Raw genomic sequence first — 22,162 nt, 5'->3', positions numbered from 1 at the left:
AGATACATACAGGCATGCAAATTAAAATGGAAATAAATGAAAGATACATACAGGCATGCAAATTAAAATGGAAATAAATGAAAGATACATACAGTCATGCAAATTAAAATGGAAAATAATGAAAGGTACATACATGCATGCAAATTAAAATGGAAAATAATGAAAGGTACATACAGGCATGCAAATTAAAATGGAAATAAATGAAAGATACATACAGGCATGCAAATTAAAATGGAAAATAATGAAAGATACGTGCAGTCATGCAAATTAAAATGGAAAATAATGAAAGATATATACAGGCATGCAAATTAAAATGGAAATAAATGAAAGATGCATACAGGCATGCAAATTAAAATGGAAAATAATGAAAGGTACATACAGGCATGCAAATTAAAATGGAAAATAATGAAAGGTACATACAGGCATGAAAATTAAAATGGAAATAAATGAAAGATACATAGAGGCATGCAAATTAAAATGGAAAATAATGAAAGATACATACAGTCATGCAAATTAAAATGGAAAATAATGAAAGTTACATACAGGCATGTAAATTAAAATGGAAAATAATGAAAGATACATACAGGCATGCAAATTAAAATGGAAATAAATGAAAGATACATACAGTCATGCAAATTAAAATGGAAAATAATGAAAGATACATGCAGTCATGCAAATTAAAATGGAAAATAATGAAAGATACATACAGGCATGCAAATTAAAATGGAAAATAATGAAAGATGCATACAGGCATGCAAATTAAAATGGAAAATAATGAAAGGTACATACAGGCATGTAAATTAAAATGGAAATAAATGAAAGATACATACAGGCATGCAAATTAAAATGGAAAATAATGAAAGATGCATACAGGCATGCAAATTAAAATGGAAAATAATGAAAGATGCATACAGGCATGCAAATTAAAATGGAAAATAATGAAAGGTACATACAGGCATGTAAATTAAAATGGAAAATAATGAAAGATACATACAGGCATGCAAATTAAAATGGAAAATAATGAAAGATGCATACAGGCATGCAAATTAAAATGGAAAATAATGAAAGATACATGCAGTCATGCAAATTAAAATGGAAAATAATGAAAGATACATACAGGCATGCAAATTAAAATGGAAATAAATGAAAGATACATAGAGGCATGCAAATTAAAATGGAAAATAATGAAAGATACATGCAGTCATGCAAATTAAAATGGAAAATAATGAAAGATGCATACAGGCATGCAAATTAAAATGGAAAATAATGAAAGTTACATACAGGCATGCAAATTAAAATGGAAAATAATGAAAGATACATGCAGTCATGCAAATTAAAATGGAAAATAATGAAAGATACATACAGGCATGTAAATTAAAATGGAAATAAATGAAAGATACATACAGGCATGCAAATTAAAATGGAAAATAACGAAAGGTACATACAGGCATGTAAATTAAAATGGAAATAAATGAAAGATACATACAGGCATGTAAATTAAAATGGAAAATAATGAAAGATACATGCAGGCATGTAAATTAAAATGGAAAATAATGAAAGATACATACAGGCATGTAAATTAAAATGGAAAATAATGAAAGATACATACAGGCATGCAAATTAAAATGGAAAATAATGAAAGATACATGCAGTCATGCAAATTAAAATGGAAAATAATGAAAGATACATACAGGCATGCAAATTAAAATGGAAATAAATGAAAGATGCATACAGGCATGCAAATTAAAATGGAAAATAATGAAAGGTACATACAGGCATGCAAATTAAAATGGAAAATAATGAAAGGTACATACAGGCATGCAAATTAAAATGGAAATAAATGAAAGATACATAGAGGCATGCAAATTAAAATGGAAAATAATGAAAGATACATACAGTCATGCAAATTAAAATGGAAAATAATGAAAGATACATACAGGCATGCAAATTAAAATGGAAAATAATGAAAGATACATACAGGCATGCAAATTAAAATGGAAATAAATTAAAGATACACACGGGCATGCAAATTAAAATGTAAATAAATGAAAGATACACACGGGCATGCAAATTAAAATGGAAATAAATGAAAGATACACACAGGCATGAAAATTAAAATGGAAATAAAGTAAAGATGCATACAGGCATGCAAATTAAAATGGAAATAATTGAAAAGATACATACAGGCATGCAAATTAAAATGGAAATAAATGAGAGATACATACAGTCATGCAAATTAAAATGTAATTAAATTAAAGATACACAAATGGATGCAAAGTAAAATATAAATAAATGAAAGATACACGGGCATGCAAATTAAAATGGAAATAAATGAAAGATACATACAGGCATGCAAATTAAAATGTAAATAAATGAAAGATACATACAGGCATGCAAATTAAAATGGAAATAAATGAAAGATACACACAGGCATGCAAATTAAAATGGAAATAAATGAAAGATGCATACAGGCATGCAAATTAAAATGTAAATAAATGAACGATACACAAAGGCATGCAAATTAAAATGGAAATAAATGAAAGATACATACAGGCATGCAAATTAAAATGGAAATAAATGAAAGATACACACAGGCAGGCAAATTCATTTAACATCTTAATTTGCATGCCTGTATGTATCTTTCATTTATTTACATTTTAATGCAAATTAAAATGGAAATAAATGAAAGATTCATACAGGCATGCAAATTAAAATGGAAATAAATGAAAGATACATACAGGCATGCAAATTAAAATGGAAATAAATGAAAGATACATACAGGCATGCAAATTAAAATGGAAATAAAGGAAAGATGCATACAGGCATGCAAATTAAAATGGAAAATAATGAAAGGTACATACAGGCATGCAAATTAAAATGGAAAATAATGAAAGGTACATACAGGCATGCAAATTAAAATAGAAATAAATGAAAGATACATAGAGGCATGCAAATTAAAATGGAAAATAATGAAAGATACATACAGTCATGCAAATTAAAATGGAAAATAATGAAAGGTACATACAGGCATGCAAATTAAAATGGAAATAAATGAAAGATACACACAGGCATGCAAATTAAAATGGAAAATAATGAAAGATACATACAGTCATGCAAATTAAAATGGAAAATAATGAAAGATACATACAGGCATGCAAATTAAAATGGAAATAAATGAAAGATGCATACAGGCATGCAAATTAAAATGGAAAATAATGAAAGGTACATACAGGCATGCAAATTAAAATAGAAATAAATGAAAGATACATAGAGGCATGCAAATTAAAATGGAAAATAATGAAAGATACATACAGTCATGCAAATTAAAATGGAAAATAATGAAAGGTACATACAGGCATGCAAATTAAAATGGAAATAAATGAAAGATACACACAGGCATGCAAATTAAAATGGAAAATAATGAAAGATACATACAGTCATGCAAATTAAAATGGAAAATAATGAAAGATACATACAGGCATGCAAATTAAAATGGAAATAAATGAAAGATGCATACAGGCATGCAAATTAAAATGGAAAATAATGAAAGGTACATACAGGCATGCAAATTAAAATGGAAAATAATGAAAGGTACATACAGGCATGCAAATTAAAATGGAAATAAATGAAAGATACATACAGGCATGCAAATTAAAATGGAAAATAATGAAAGATACATACAGTCATGCAAATTAAAATGGAAAATAATGAAAGGTACATACAGGCATGCAAATTAAAATGGAAATAAATGAAAGATACATACAGGCATGCAAATTAAAATGGAAAATAATGAAAGATACATACAGTCATGCAAATTAAAATGGAAAATAATGAAAGATACATACAGGCATGCAAATTAAAATGGAAAATAATGAAAGATACATACAGGCATGCAAATTAAAATGGAAAATAATGAAAGATACATACAGGCATGCAATTTAAAATGGAAATAAATGAAAGATACATACAGTCATGCAAATTAAAATGGAAAATAATGAAAGGTACATACAGGCATGCAATTTAAAATGGAAAATAATGAAAGATACATACAGTCATGCAATTTAAAATGGAAAATAATGAAAGGTACATACAGGCATGCAAATTAAAATGGAAAATAATGAAAGGTACATACAGGCATGCAATTTAAAATGGAAAATAATGAAAGGTACATACAGGCATGCAAATTAAAATGGAAAATAATGAAAGATACATACAGTCATGCAATTTAAAATGGAAAATAATGAAAGATACATACAGGCATGCAAATTAAAATGGAAAATAATGAAAGATACATACAGGCATGCAATTTAAAATGGAAAATAATGAAAGATACATACAGGCATGCAATTTAAAATGGAAAATAATGAAAGATACATACAGGCATGCAATTTAAAATGGAAAATAATGAAAGATACATACAGGCATGCAATTTAAAATGGAAAATAATGAAAGATACATACAGGCATGCAAATTAAAATGGAAAATAATGAAAGATACATACAGGCATGCAATTTAAAATGGAAAATAATGAAAGATACATACAGTCATGCAATTAAAAATGGAAAATAATGAAAGGTACATACAGGCATGCAAATTAAAATGGAAATAAATGAAAGATACATACAGGCATGCAAATTAAAACGGAAAATAATGAAAGGTACATACAGGCATGCAAATTAAAATGGAAATAAATGAAAGATACATACAGGCATGCAAATTAAAATGGAAAATAATGAAAGATACATACAGGCATGCAAATAAAAATGGAAAATAATGAAAGATACATACAGGCATGCAATTTAAAATGGAAAATAATGAAAGATACATACAGTCATGCAAATTAAAATGGAAATAAATGAAAGATACATACAGTCATGCAAATTAAAATGGAAATAAATGAAAGATACATACAGTCATGCAAATTAAAATGGAAATAAATGAAAGATACATACAGGCATGCAAATTAAAATGGAAAATAATGAAAGGTACATACAGGCATGCAAATTAAAATGGAAAATAATGAAAGATACATACAGGCATGCAAATTAAAATGGAAAATAATGAAAGGTACATACAGGCATGCAATTTGAAATGGAAAATAATGAAAGATACATACAGGCATGCAATTTAAAATGGAAAATAATGAAAGATACATACAGGCATGCAATTTAAAATGGAAAATAATGAAAGATACATACAGGCATGCAAATTAAAATGGAAAATAATGAAAGATACATACAGGCATGCAATTTAAAATGGAAAATAATGAAAGATACATACAGTCATGCAATTTAAAATGGAAAATAATGAAAGATACATACAGGCATGCAAATTAAAATGGAAATAAATGAAAGATACATACAGGCATGCAATTTAAAATGGAAAATAATGAAAGATACATACAGGCATGCTATTTAAAATGGAAAATAATGAAAGATACATACAGGCATGCAATTTAAAATGGAAAATAATGAAAGATACATACAGGCATGCAAATTAAAATGGAAAATAATGAAAGATACATACAGGCATGCAATTTAAAATGGAAAATAATGAAAGATACATACAGTCATGCAATTTAAAATGGAAAATAATGAAAGGTACATACAGGCATGCAAATTAAAATGGAAATAAATGAAAGATACATACAGGCATGCAATTTAAAATGGAAAATAATAGAAAGATACATACAGTCATGCAATTTAAAATGGAAAATAATGAAAGGTACATACAGGCATGCAAATTAAAATGGAAAATAATGAAAGATACATACAGGCATGCAATTTAAAATGGAAAATAATGAAAGATACATACAGTCATGCAATTTAAAATGGAAAATAATGAAAGGTACATACAGGCATGCAAATTAAAATGGAAATAAATGAAAGATACATACAGTCATGCAATTTAAAATGGAAAATAATGAAAGATACATACAGGCATGCAAATTAAAATGGAAAATAATGAAAGATACATACAGGCATGCAATTTAAAATGGAAAATAATGAAAGATACATACAGTCATGCAAATTAAAATGGAAAATAATGAAAGATACATACAGTCATGCAAATTAAATTCGAAATAAATGAAAGATACATACAGTCATGCAATTTAAAATGGAAAATAATGAAAGATACATACAGTCATGCAAATTAAAATGGAAAATAATGAAAGATACATACAGTCATGCAATTTAAAATGGAAAATAATGAAAGATACATACAGTCATGCAATTTAAAATGGAAAATAATGAAAGATACATACAGTCATGCAAATTAAAATGGAAAATAATGAAAGATACATACAGTCATGCAATTTAAAATGGAAAATAATGAAAGATACATACAGTCATGCAAATTAAAATCGAAATAAATGAAAGATACATACAGTCATGCAAATTAAAATGGAAATAAATGAAAGATACATACAGTCATGCAAATTAAAATGGAAAATAACGAAAGGTACATACAGGCATGCAAATTAAAATGGAAATAAATGAAAGATACATAGAGTCATGCAAATTAAAATGGAAAATAATGAAAGATACATACAGTCATGCAAATTAAAATGGAAAATAATGAAAGATACATACAGTCATGCAATTTAAAATGGAAAATAATGAAAGATACATACAGTCATGCAAATTAAAATGGAAAATAATGAAAGATACATACAGTCATGCAATTTAAAATGGAAAATAATGAAAGATACATACAGTCATGCAATTTAAAATGGAAAATAATGAAAGATACATACAGTCATGCAATTTAAAATGGAAAATAATGAAAGATACATACAGTCATGCAATTTAAAATGGAAAATAATGAAAGATACATACAGTCATGCAAATTAAAATGGAAAATAATGAAAGATACATACAGTCATGCAATTTAAAATGGAAAATAATGAAAGATACATACAGTCATGCAAATTAAAATCGAAATAAATGAAAGATACATACAGTCATGCAATTTAAAATGGAAAATAATGAAAGATACATACAGTCATGCAAATTAAAATGGAAAATAATGAAAGATACATACAGTCATGCAATTTAAAATGGAAAATAATGAAAGATACATACAGTCATGCAAATTAAAATGGAAAATAATGAAAGATACATACAGTCATGCAATTTAAAATGGAAAATAATGAAAGATACATACAGTCATGCAATTTAAAATGGAAAATAATGAAAGATACATACAGTCATGCAAATTAAAATGGAAAATAATGAAAGATACATACAGTCATGCAATTTAAAATGGAAAATAATGAAAGATACATACAGTCATGCAAATTAAAATCGAAATAAATGAAAGATACATACAGTCATGCAAATTAAAATGGAAATAAATGAAAGATACATACAGTCATGCAAATTAAAATGGAAAATAACGAAAGGTACATACAGGCATGCAAATTAAAATGGAAATAAATGAAAGATACATAGAGTCATGCAAATTAAAATGGAAAATAATGAAAGATACATACAGTCATGCAATTTAAAATGGAAAATAATGAAAGATACATACAGTCATGCAAATTAAAATCGAAATAAATGAAAGATACATACAGTCATGCAAATTAAAATGGAAATAAATGAAAGATACATACAGTCATGCAAATTAAAATGGAAAATAACGAAAGGTACATACAGGCATGCAATTTAAAATGGAAAATAACGAAAGGTACATACAGGCATGCAAATTAAAATGGAAAATAATGAAAGATACATACAGTCATGCAAATTAAAATGGAAAATAATGAAAGATACATACAGTCATGCAAATTAAAATGGAAAATAATGAAAGGTACATACAGGCATGCAATTTAAAATGGAAAATAACGAAAGGTACATACAGGCATGCAAATTAAAATGGAAAATAATGAAAGGTACATACAGGCATGCAATTTAAAATGGAAAATAATGAAAGATACATACAGGCATGCAAATTAAAATGGAAAATAATGAAAGGTACATACAGTCATGCAAATTAAAATGGAAAATAATGAAAGGTACATACAGGCATGCAATTTAAAATGGAAAATAATGAAAGATACATACAGTCATGCAAATTAAAATGGAAAATAATGAAAGATACATACAGTCATGCAAATTAAAATGGAAAATAATGAAAGGTACATACAGGCATGCAAATTAAAATGGAAAATAATGAAAGATACATACAGTCATGCAAATTAAAATGGAAAATAATGAAAGATACATACAGTCATGCAAATTAAAATGGAAAATAATGAAAGGTACATACAGGCATGCAATTTAAAATGGAAAATAACGAAAGGTACATACAGGCATGCAAATTAAAATGGAAAATAATGAAAGGTACATACAGGCATGCAATTTAAAATGGAAAATAATGAAAGATACATACAGGCATGCAAATTAAAATGGAAAATAATGAAAGGTACATACAGGCATGCAAATTAAAATGGACATAAATGGAACACTGTTAGAATAGAAGGGTTATCAGCATGAACAGTTGAACAAATTAAAAATTAAAAAAACAAATTTTATAATGAAACATTTTTGTATCTTGAATTTCCTAAGTTATTTTCTGTCATGAAATATTGCAAACACGTGTTCAAGAAAGAAAGTAAAGTTGGTAGTTAAAATGTTCTTATTATAAATAATATTTGTAAGTAATGTTTGGCAGCAAGTCATTATGTATGTGTGTTGGTTTACCTTGTTCTTGTTAGTGCATGTATAGTTGTAAGCAGCAACTCATTTCTGTTCACCTAACTTTTGCTAGTGTATGAGAACGTGTGCGCTAAATAATGAAAGCTTGTATGTGAGTAATTGAGCAGAAATGAGGGTGGGGAGGGTGTAAGGGACCCTGTCTAATACAGATGGTGAAATCTGTCTTTTGGCTGTTTGTTTTTTAGTAGTGTCTGCATTCGTGTTACCTTACTATTTTAAACATACACATGTTACTTAAGGGCTTGAAACGATTTTCATTTCTTGAAAACACCTTGAGTTAATACATTCGTCTGAAAATTTACTTGCTTTTGGAAGTGACAAAAAAAAGCAAGTTCCAATGAAGCAGAAAAAAAGAGTATAGCAGTTGGAGCCATTTTCTTTTTAACATTCACAGGAATCAGTTAACAATTCAGTTGTCACAAGGTTACTAAGATGTGGGTCCTGCACAGGGATTGCTTCAGTTATTTTGCTATAACAGCCTTTAATCAAGTTTTTTTTTTCTTTAGCAGTACTTGTATTCACAAAACTTTAATAGATTTCTTATATCAATTATGTATAAGGATCAAACAAATACCTAATTGCAAATTGATAAGGTAAATTGAGTTAGAAGACAATTGTTGCCTAATGTTAAGACTATCTTTAATATGCACATAGATATACCTTACTTGAAGTTAAATAACTGCCACTGTAATGAGTATGAACCATATTTGTAAATGTTATTTACACTTTGTATATTGTCAGTTGTAATAAAAGTGTAAATTATACTTGACATTCCACTTTTTGTCTTAGTATGTTTAGTAAGTATTTTTGTTTGGGAGCTCTATAAAATAGAAAGCTACATTGTTGTCATGTATACATATTAATTACATTGTTGTCATGTATACATATTAACCAACAAAAGTATTTTCATTCTGTTAATTTTAATCTTTGAAAACAGCTTTTAAAAGGCATTTAAGCGACTTAGTGGACACTATTGATCACTAAGATTACCTAACTTAACTGGAAGAAGAAACTGCAAATTTTTAAAAAGGATATGTCATCTCTTTTGCAGAGTGAACAGGGGAGAAAATTGAAACAACAAACTGTAAATTTTCTCGGACAGTTGAAGTGACAAAGTACTCTGACCAGGGGGAAATTTGATATAATCATACTGGTTTTAATGCAGCACTAAAGAAAAGTGGCAGGCTATCTTTAAACCATATCCAATTATTAACTGTGATTGTACACTGTAAAGTTTTTTTAATGCTTGTTTTTTTGTTTCTTTATCTTAAACACTTTTAGTTTTATAGTTTTTGGAAATAGAAATATTTGCATGAATCTGCCTTAATTAAAACATGGTTCTTTATACTCTGTTGTCATGTATACATATTAATTACATTGTTGTCATGTATACATATTAATTACATTGTTGTCATGTATACATATTAATTACATTGTTGTCATGTATACATATTAATTACATTGTTGTCATGTATACATATTAATTACATTGTTGTCATATATACATATTAATTACATTGTTGTCATGTATACACATTAATTACATTGTTGTAATGTATACATATTAATTACATTGTTGTCATATATACATATTAATTACATTGTTGTAATGTATACACATTAATTACCTTGTTGTAATGTATACACATTAATTACATTGTTGTCATGTATACATATTAATTACATTGTTGTCATGTATAAACATTAATTACATTGTTGTCATGTATACATATTAATTACATTGTTGTAATGTATACATATTAATTACATTGTTGTCATGTATACATATTAATTACATTGTTGTCATGTATACATATTAATTACATTGTTGTCATATATACATATTAATTACATTGTTGTCATGTATACATATTAATTACATTGTTGTCATGTATACACATTAATTACATTGTTGTCATGTATACATATTAATGACATTGTTGTCATGTATACACATTAATTACATTGTTGTAATGTATACACATTAATTACATTGTTGTCATGTATACATATTAATTACATTGTTGTAATTTATACATATTAATTACATTGTTGTCATGTATACATATTAATTACATTGTTGTAATGTATACACATTAATTACATTGTTGTCATGTATACATATTAATTACATTGTTGTAATGTATACATATTAATTACATTGTTGTCATATATACATAATAATTACATTGTTGTCATGTATACATATTAATGACATTGTTGTCATGTATACACATTAATTACATTGTTGTCATATATACATATTAATTACATTGTTGTCATATATACATATTAATGACATTGTTGTCATGTATACATATTAATGACATTGTTGTAATGTATACATATTAATTACATTGTTGTCATATATACATATTAATTACATTGTTGTAATGTATACACATTAATTACATTGTTGTCATGTATACATATTAATTACATTGTTGTCATGTATACATATTAATTACATTGTTGTCATGTATACATATTAATTACATTGTTGTAATGTATACACATTAATTACATTGTTGTAATGTATACATATTAATTACATTGTTGTCATGTATACATATTTATTACATTGTTGTCATGTATACACATTAATGACATTGTTGTCATGTATACATATTAATTACATTGTTGTCATGTATACACATTAAAATATCATTGATGTTACTGCATTTATCATTGGTACTTTTATTATCATATTTTATCAACTGTATGCTTTAACTGATCAAATAAAATTACATAGTTTTTTCATAAATTTATATTGTTATGATAATAATCTTAGTCTGTTTTATACTGGTATCATTTTTTTTAAATTAATTTGAATTGGTATGTATACATCCTTTTTATGTTTTTATAAAAAAACATTTCATGCTAATTGTAATTCATTTTCATTACAGCTGGTATGACTGCATTTTTGACTGTAAAAGCTTGCAGCAGTGAGCCGGATATTAGTCCAAATGGTGGTAAAGTAATCAGATATTATATAGCGGCAGAATTAGTTACTTGGAATTATTCCCAGAATGGTCAGAATATGTTCGATGGTGGTTCATTAACAGAAGCAAACAGGTATGATTACTTAAACATACAGTCTAGGATGATTTCTGAACATACATTATGACACAAAATGAAAACATGTTATGTTCAATTAGATTTCAAGGCTTCACAAACAAAACATAAACTTAAAAATATGATTGTATGCATTTTGTAATACACACATTTTATATGTAAAATAAACCTAGTGTTTTTTTCCTATTTCAATAATCGGTGCAGCTCCATAAACACAACCTTTGTTTAGAATTCTGCTTTATATGCATTTCAGTTGCTTCTTGATTATGTACTTCCAGAAAAAACAGTTGTTTTGTTTGGATTTATTGATTCTTACTTTTATCTACTCAGGCATTTTCTGTTTGTTTAATGATTTTAGCTCTCTAGTTGTTCCCTATATCCTTATGGTGTAATGAGATGAAGGAAGAGGAGTTATACAAAGAGAAAGCATTCAAGTCATTCACATTTAGTTACTGTGTCAACTAGCACTTATGTGATTGTTTCACGATTGTATAAATGCAAATAAACAAAACCTTTTGCCAGCCAACATTCTTAGAAAAAAAAACAAAAAAAATTGCTTGCTCTGCAAAACTGTATTTCGAAGTATTCAGAATAACTTTTTCCCTTTACTTCAAAGAACATGCATTTCATGTGACAACAGCAGTTAAAAATATCAGATTATCACAATGACATTTGGTTTGTGCATCCAATCAGTATATCAACATTTAGTTGCATGTGTTCATCAAGTTGCTAGTCCTATACATTGAAGAACTAAGGGTTTTGTCCTGATATCGGGAAAGTCAGATTTCTTATTTTTTCTTTCTTCTACATTATTTGTCACATATTTAATTAATGCAACAGCATAAATTTTATACTAAATCCTAGATTTTACGTTATATTCTCATTAAATATGCTTAAATATGATATTTTAATTTTAAAAAAAAATTGTGACAACAGAGGTCGGAGTGGAGTGCGTTCATGCAGCATTACCTGGTTGTAAAAAAAAAAATTGTGTTGGAGGCAGCGTTGCCCGGTCGTAAAAAAACAAAAAGAATTAAGTTAGAATTTAAAATTCACATAACTCAAGTTAGTAAGTGAATATATTATCAATGGGCCCTGAAATACACATGTTATAATGCTGCAAATTTAGCTATTTAAAATGAAAGAATGTAACAAAGGTTCACACATACACGGTTTGTAAACTGCATTGAAAGCAAGATTTTTATCTGACCCCTCCCCTCAAACAAAACAACATTTGTACATGAAATAATCAACAATTTTTTTCCACTTTTTCAATATCACACACACACACACACATACACATATATATGTTACATATCGGTTTTATTTTAAACAGGATGACGTATGAATTTGTTGTTGTTCATGTTTGTAAGAGTGTTAGTGTTCATGTTGTTGAGTGTTCATATGTCTTAGATGTTCATGTTTGTGGCGGTAGCATATTGGAGACATAAACAGGGTATATATATAAAGAGACAGTGGGTACATATTATTTACGTGATAGCCTGTACATATATTATTTAATGTTCTTGTAGTTGACAACACACATATTTTAAATGTTCATTTAGAGAGGAGACAGAGTGACAGTAGGTACATATTGAAGGCATTTATATATAATATAAACACATTACCTTTTCTTGGTGGAATGATGAACACAGAAAGACGGCAGTTATAAAAACACATGATACGTTTATTCTTCGACCGGTCGGGAATGATTGCTTCACTTCTATTTACATGGTTACCTCTAAACATCTCGCTTCCCAGAGGGTGCCTGACTCTAACCACGGACACCGAGAGTAAGAAGAAGGCCTGTTAACTAAAAAGTACCAGCAGGTAATGTAGGTAAGATTTATCAGACTGTCAGTACTATATCAGGGCCATTTGAAAAAGTGCAAGAAAACATTTTTAAAAAGTAAAAGGAACACAGTTCAATTAATACTGAAACGTAACTTCATTCAATATAAAATATAAATATTATCTATGTAAAATTAAGTAAATTTAAAGCACTATACAATTTAATATTGATAAAAGTGAATTATGAATTTAAGAAACAAAGAATTGAATAACATATTAAACACCAACGATGAATAATTTTAAAAGTGAAAACAAACGATAAATAATTTTAAGAATGAAAGCAAACGATAAAATACAAAAAATTGAAATCAAACAAATAATTTAAATACAAACAAACAATAAAAGTTACTAGTGCAGAAATATTTTTTAATTTAATTTAGAGAAAAATCACATGGGTTGAATGTTATTTTTTGGAATTTTAGAGATTATTCAGACTAATGTTCTCATCTTGCGTGTTTATTTCACGTTTTATCATCGAATCTTGACTTCTCCTTTATTACATCCTCAGGCCGAAAATGATTTTCACATTCCTAAAAACATTCATACCATAATGTAAACTATTGTTAAAATCTAAGAAAAGATAGTAAACAAACATTTACAATAATAATAATCACAGTGTAGTATCTGTTCTGATGCTACACTTCATTTGTTCTGTCCTCGGTCAGTGGAGGAAAAATCCTTCATAACTGACACAATTTTTATTTTATTTTTGTTCCTATCCAGAGTGCCCCTTTTTGGAGAGCTAGATTTTCCCACATTAAAAGCCGACCTTGTGTCTAACTGTGCCCTCGTGGGGAGGCAAGTAAATAAATTAAAAAAAAAATTGGGGGCAATTATTCTCATGTAAAAATTATTTGTTTATAATTTTCAAAAGAAACAATCAATTTTAATATATAACGTTCAGTCACGACTAATTTTATTAATAGTCGCGTGGTGAATAATTTTCAAACCGACTTTAGGAAAAAAATATAGAACTTCAAAATAATTTGGAAATACTCAATGAAAGGTTTTATTTATTATTAAAAATGGGTTTGTTTTACTGTACACATAGATTCGAAAAAATTGTCACAAAACAAATATATAACACATAAATGATGTTATCAAAGGCAAGATAAGTTACTTTTCTACCCAACTGGATATGTTTTTAGTGTTTATATTTAATGTAACATGTTTATTCAGCTCGAAAAACATACAGTGTTTACCGATGTATTGGAAAATTTAAAATGGCAGCCGACTCTCTCTTTGAGGCGGTAAGTTTGAGAAAATGAGTTATAAATAAAAAACCAGACAAAATGCTGTTAGAAACTCGCTCAATATATGTTACCGTGACATAGGCTGACTTATATTCGGCGGGTTTTTAACAGTATTTTGACTGGTTTTTTATTTATAACTCCTTTTCCCAAACTTACTGTCTCCGAAAGCGGCCGCCATTTTGAATTTTCCAATATATCGGTAAACACTGTATGTTTTTCGAGCTGAATAAACATGTTACAATAAATATAAACACTAAAAACATATGCAGTTAGGTAGAAAAGTAACTTATTCTGCCTTTGATAACATTTGTTCTATATTTGTGTTGTGACAACTTTTTTGAAACTGTGTACAGTAAAACAAACCCTTAAAAAGATATTTTGCCAATTATTCTCATATAAAAATTATTTGTTTATCATTTTCAAAAGAAACAATCAATTTTAATATATAACGTTCAGTCACTGGTAATTTTATTAATAGCCGCGTGGTGAATAATTTTCAAACCGACTTTAGAAAAAAAATATAGAACTTCAAAATAATTTTGAAATACTCAATGAAAGTATATATATATATTATTCCTTATTGGAATTTTTTATTTTTGAGATGAGCATTGTATGTTAATTTTATTTTTTATTTCGGAATAATAGTCCGAAATAAAAAAATAAAAAAATAAAATTAACTCAATGAAAGGTTTTATTCATTACTAAAAAGACATTTTCACAATTATTATCATGTAAAAAATGTTTGTTTATAATTTTAAAAAATAAAACAAAATTTAATTAAATTTTCAACCTTCCTGATAGACTTTTTAGCCTTATAAAGAAAATAAACAGTTAAAAATATCACCATAATATTTGCTGTATTAGCAATAAATAGTATTGTTTCTTTAATTTATATTAACAATGTTATCAAACGTTATGAAAGTATTTTAATTTATATTAACAATGTTATTAAACGATATGAAAGTACTTTAATTTATATTAACAATGTTATTAAACGTTATGAAAGTACTTTAATTTATACTAACAATGTTATTAAACGATATGAAAGTACTTTAATTTATATTAACAATGTTATTAAACGTTATGAAAGTATTTTAATTTATATTAACAATGTTATTAAACGTTATGAAAGTACTTTAATTTATATTAACAATGTTATTAAACGTTATGAAAGTACTTTAATTTATATTAACAATGTTATTAAACGATATGAAAGTACTTTAATTTATATTAACAATGTTATCAAACGTTATGAAAGTACTTTAATTTATATTAACAATGTTATTAAACGATATGAAAGTACTTTAATTTATATTAACAATGTTATCAAACGATATGAAAGTACTTTAATTTATATTAACAATGTTATTAAACGATATGAAAGTACTTAAATTTATATTAACAATGTTATCAAACGTTATGAAAATACTTTAATTTATATTAACAATGTTATTAAACGTTATGAAAGTACTTTAATTTATATTAACAATGTTATTAAACGTTATGAAAGTATTTTATTTTATATTAACAATGTTATTAAACGTTATGAAAGTACTTTAATTTATATTAACAATGTTATTAAACGTTATGAAAGTACTTTAATTTATATTAACAATGTTATCAAACGTTATGAAAGTACTTTAATTTATATTAACAATGTTATTAAACGTTATGAAAGTACTTTAATTTATATTAACAATGTTATTAAACGTTATGAAAGTACTTTAATTTATATTAACAATGTTATTAAACGATATGAAAGTACTTTAATTTATATTAACAATGTTATTAAACGATATGAAAGTACTTTAATTTATATTAACAATTTTATTGAACGTTATGAAAGTACTTTAATTTATATTAACAATGTTATTAAACGATATAAAAGCACTTTAATTTATATTAACAATGTTATTAAACGTTATGAAAGTACTTTAATTTATATTAACAATGTTATTAAACGATATGAAAGTACTTTAATTTATATTAACAATGTTATTAAACGATATGAAAGTATTTTAATTTATATTAACAATGTTATTAAACGATATGAAAGTATTTTAATTTATATTAACAATGTTATTAAACGTTATGAAAGTACTTTAATTTATATTAACAATGTTATTAAACGATATGAAAGTACTTTAATTTATATTAACAATGTTATTAAACGTTATGAAAGTACTTTAATTTATATTAACAATGTTATTAAACGTTATGAAAGTATTTTAATTTATATTAACAATGTTATTAAACGTTATGAAAGTATTTTAATTTATATTAACAATGTTATTAAACGTTATGAAAGTATTTTAATTTATATTAACAATGTTATTAAACGTTATGAAAGTACTTTAATTTATATTAACAATGTTATTAAACGTTATGAAAGTACTTTTATTTATATTAACAATGTTATGAAACGTTATGAAAGTACTTTAATTTATATTAACAATGTTATTAAACGTTATGAAAGTACTTTAATTTATATTAACAATGTTATTAAACGATATGAAAGTACATTAATTTATATTAACAATGTTATCAAACGTTATGAAAGTACTTGAATACAGTTCTAATTGAATACACGTTTAATTATTAACAAATAACATTACTTACATTACTATATTTGATTGGAATAAAATTTTCCCTTGATTATCCAAATCGAGAAAATTTAGGAAAAGAAAATGTATGTACTTTGGGGCCTTTTGGATAATTCCCCCGTAATTTGAAACAATGCAAGAATACATCATGTAAGACAGCAAACTGAAAACTAGAGGAAACTGCTGCTGATAGCCTAGACGATATATCTACAAGTTAATCTGATAATGATGTCACGCTGTCATGTGCATCGGCCTTCTTTAATCTCGGTAGCCACGCTCTAACCCAGAATCGGTCCAATCCTCTCTACTTCTCTGCACTCTGACTGATCTGATCTGATCCTAATTAATTCCGAACTCTTTCCTATATTGAGAAATCATTCCTGCCATGACGTCACAGCAACGTGGCCACACGTGCCTCTCAGACACATGACATGACATGCCTTCTCCAACCTAATTTTACGTAACTCACTTACAAATAACATTTTCTATTCTCTTTGTTTTACAAAGGAATTTAACATATTTGTTAATTCTGTAACCGATATTTTTATTGTGCATTCTTTCTAAGAATTGTGAATAGTTTTTTCCTCAAATTTGTATTTATTAAATATTTAAAAAGAATTAACAATTTAAGTAGACATTTCCATTTAAAACCTATTGTTCTTTAAAACTTATCTACAGGGTTTGATCCCCGTTTTATCTGCTATCATCATCATTAAACTAATTCTCTTTTTTTTACTCACATGAAAAGAGGGCAGCCCTTATCATGTAACATCTATATATATATATATATATATATATATATATGGGAAATTTATTACTGTGAGTCCAGAATGAGTTTACATATTGTTTCCACTAGGGGGATATTCTCAAAAGAAGAGGAAATATCCGACTGATGAAGCTAGGCAGAAACAATATATAAACTCATTCTGGACTCACAGAATAAATTTCCTATATACTGCTCTGACTACACATTGAGCACTCTAGTCCGGTTTTTTCACCACTGATATATATTGTGCCTGTATGATGCGGATGATATAAGTTTTTAGCAGAAATACAAACACACTGACAATTGCCCTTATATAATAGATTTATTATTATTACTGGTATTCTTATTATTATTATTAGTTTATTACGACCATAATAAGTTAATTTGTTGCTAAGAGCACTAGAAAAATGGTTGGGTCACTCTACCATTTCAGCAGGTATCTCTCTTTCGATGTAATCCTCCAAAATTGTATTCATATAAGAGCCAGATATGCCCTAAAATGGAATACTGTTGCCACATCTGGGCAAAAGCTGCCTGATGTAGCCTATCCGACCTTGATAGAGTTCAAGACTGGCTCCGAAACCTAGTAAGTGATGCCCTTTTCTCTTCCCTGCAACCTCTTTCCCACAGAAGAAACGTTGTGAGCCTGCCTCTGTTCTATTGCAAGTACTCGTCTGAACTCCAATCTGTCGTTTCCCCTTACCAAACTTCCACAAAAAAATAATTATGGAGAAAGAGAGAAATGACATTGAAGTTGACAGACTACTACAATCGCCAGCAAAATCCGGCGTCATTTCTCTCTCTCCATGAGGGCTCCGGCCCTCCTGGGGTTAATATAACCAGAATATGAAGAGGAAAAAAAACTTTTTGACACAGTCTTCTACCCTTCATAAAGGTATGTTTCTATACCAAAATTTTGGGCATTATATATATATATATATATATATATATATATATATATAAATGATTTTATTATTTAATAAATATTTTCTTAACATTTCTTGGTTTTCAAAGATTTTAAATTTTAACATTATGAAATGTTTTCCACGATGTGAAACACTACTAATTTAATCCTTTTTTTTTTTTTTTTTTTTTTTTTTTTTCTGCTAAGTTTTTCAGAGTGTTCACACAAAATCACCTAAAATCTAGAACTTCATTTTGGAGGAGATGATTAAGTTAAAGATATTATTATGTTTCGTCCTATTTACTATCACATATGCAGATTTAGACACAACATTGGGTTTAATGTACAGAATCCAGCGCGCCAAGAAAGGACTATAGTAGATTTGGAGAAAGATTAAATTACCTCAGTGTAGAAAGATTTCTTATTCACTGACCAAGGACAGAAAAGATAAAGTGTAGTATCAGAACAGATACTACACTCTGAATTATTAAATTGTTATATCGTGAGATGCGTTGGATCAATATAACATAAAATATCTTACCGCAGGGAATCCAGCCTTCACGTGTTGGTATGTAGCATCTCATAAGGAAAGAACATGACACTTACGAACAAATGAGGAAACATTTCACTGATACATAATGATATACGTTTATTAAGAGACATGCACACACACATAACTACAATTCAAACAAAATAGATGAAAGTTAGAAGTCCAATGAAAGTTAAAATATGATGAAAGTCCAAATATGATAAATCGATGAACGGGAAATGATGTTCGTCTCACCATTTTCAAAGTCACTCTGTTTTTCCTCCACTGTCCACTTCCAGTCATTCATCTCGTGAGAAATTAAAGTTTAGGACGATGGACAAAGGGAGGTGACTTTGCCCAAAGAACTATAGAGTTACTCCCCTTTGCATTATAAATTTGTTTAATCCCAACATCTCCCCTTTAAATTTTGTCGCTGGTACGACTTCAGTTGGGGATCCACCTGCAAATATTGTGTTGGACATCGGGTGCGAGCTGACTTCCAGATGTTAGGTTCTTGCACTCCAGCTTCAGTGTTTGAGAAGCTTCTGGTTCCTTTTCAACTATGTTGAGAGCTGCATAAGAGACAGGGCGTTGGGTCGGAATATCGGTTTGCTATCTGCTTTCAACTTGAGAGTGGCTTTCATTTTTGTGCAACATCCCAAATCCTCTCGAAAAACATCACTGAACTTAGACTTAAGCATCTGAGTAAAATGCTTTTCAGTGTCCTGAACTGACTTAAGAGAAAATGTGTTGAAGACAGATTTCAATGGGACTTTGATTCAGTCCAAAACCGATCAGGTTTAGATCAGTGTCTGTTACATAACAGGTTCTGGTGTATACTCTGTTTTGGAAGGAAACAGAACAATTTAGTTCTCCAGTAAGTTGGATATCATTTCCAGATGCACTCTTGACAACATGATTGGTTTGTAATAGGTCCGGTTTTCCGATTTTCGTCCATGTTTTGTGCGAGATTAGAGTAATGCCTGATGCTGTGTCGAATTGGAAACGAACTGGACACTTATTTAATCCGACACTTATGTATTTTCTGTGAGATTTGTAATCGATCTTAAATGAGGCAGACACTGCATTTGATTTCCTCTGCTGGTTTTTCTTTTTGTAATTTTCTTGAGTAGAGGAGTTGGCCTTAGGGGGGGGGGATGACAAAAATTTTCTTTGTGGTCATGTTTATGACACACTTGCCACTTGTGTTTTCTGAAGGGACAAAAACGAGCATAGTGCCATTCACCGCAAGACCAGCATGCAGACGGTGGTTTTTTATTCAAAACTTTGGGTCTATTATTTGAGTTGATGTGTGACATTAGTGAAGGTAGTGTGTGTTGCTGCTGGACTAACATTGTGTCATTTTTTATGTTTAACAACCTGTTGCACTCAGTTGTCAGGTCCTGAATGGTTACATTTTATCTGTTTCAAGCTTTATTAGCAGTTGGGAATGTAATTCTGAATCGTTTTGTGACTGCTATAAAAATTAAGCATTTGAATTGGTCCTCAGTCAGTGTCTGGAGGTGAAAACTCCTGCACTCGTGATTCACATGTCCGGCATAAGTGACAAAATCGTTGGACTGGTTTTTTGAAAGTTTGAAACAGTTATAATGAATATTGAATAGGGTCTGTTGTTCCCCCAAAATGTCTGTCAAGATACTGATAGTCTCAGTAAAAGTTAAATCAGAAGATTGTTTGGATAAAATAAAATTTTCGAACATTTTGTTTTCTTTTGTACCCAACTTTCGTATGAGCAGAGGTTTTTTCCAGTCGTCATCCTTGTTAGAAAAATCATGGTAAAATGTGTCCTTCCATCGTGAAAACCATGATTACTATCGCTTAGAACTGTTTATATAGCCCTAGATCATAATATGTATGATTTGCGTTCATTCAGCTTTTTTGTATAAAACCGAAACTAATTCAAAGCTAAGGCAGTTCCCGGCAATCGCACTGGGGAGCGTCCAGAAGCAATCAGCAATAAAAGCAATCAGCAATAAAAGTTAACTCTGCTACTTCTATTTGACCTCATTAATGAGGTCAAATAGAAGTAGCAGAGTTAACTTTTATTGCGGGCACGTGTCAATTCTGTTTTTAAAACTTAAATAAATAAATTCAAACGTGTTTCGGTTGCTCTTTGTTGGCCGAGCGGGTAACATGTCAGGTTTTTTGCACACTTTCTTTTCAACCTTCGCCTCAAGGCTTCGGGTTCGATTCTAACTACTTACCAAAACTACCCCCACTAGTATAACATAAAATATCTTACCGCAGGGAATCCAGCCTTCACGTGTTGGTATGTAGCAGCTCATAAGGAAAGAACATGACACTTACGAACAAATAAGGAAACATTTCACTGATACATAATGATATACGTTTATTAAGAGACACACACACACACGTAACTAAAATTCAAACAAAATAGATGAAAGTTAGAAGTCCAAATATGATAAATGGATGAACG

At 28.2% G+C, this 22,162-nt stretch overlaps 1 protein-coding gene and 2 long non-coding RNA genes across 3 annotated transcripts in view; all 3 read left to right on the top strand.

The window, feature by feature from the left end:
• The window catches only part of LOC145283795 (hephaestin-like protein), a 156,346-nt gene that overhangs the window by 43,904 nt on the left and 90,280 nt on the right, over positions 1-22,162 (top strand). The window contains exon 7 of the mRNA XM_080132875.1: positions 11,630-11,798. Coding sequence (XP_079989001.1) covers positions 11,630-11,798 — 169 coding nt within the window. The remainder of the gene's footprint in view (positions 1-11,629; positions 11,799-22,162) is intronic.
• LOC145283797 (uncharacterized) lies at positions 3,483-4,231 on the top strand. The gene is made up of 2 exons (XR_013868760.1): positions 3,483-3,591; positions 4,084-4,231. It is a non-coding gene; the product is annotated as an uncharacterized LOC145283797 (long non-coding RNA).
• Positions 5,324-6,904, top strand: LOC145283796 (uncharacterized). Its single transcript, XR_013868759.1, has 2 exons — positions 5,324-5,847; positions 5,889-6,904. It is a non-coding gene; the product is annotated as an uncharacterized LOC145283796 (long non-coding RNA).

Source organism: Euprymna scolopes, chromosome 8, assembly GCF_053919585.1.
Source record: "Euprymna scolopes isolate OS-2025 chromosome 8, ASM5391958v1, whole genome shotgun sequence".
NCBI classification, from domain to species: Eukaryota; Metazoa; Mollusca; class Cephalopoda; order Sepiida; family Sepiolidae; genus Euprymna; species Euprymna scolopes.
This window is presented reverse-complemented; position numbering and strand designations above follow the sequence as displayed.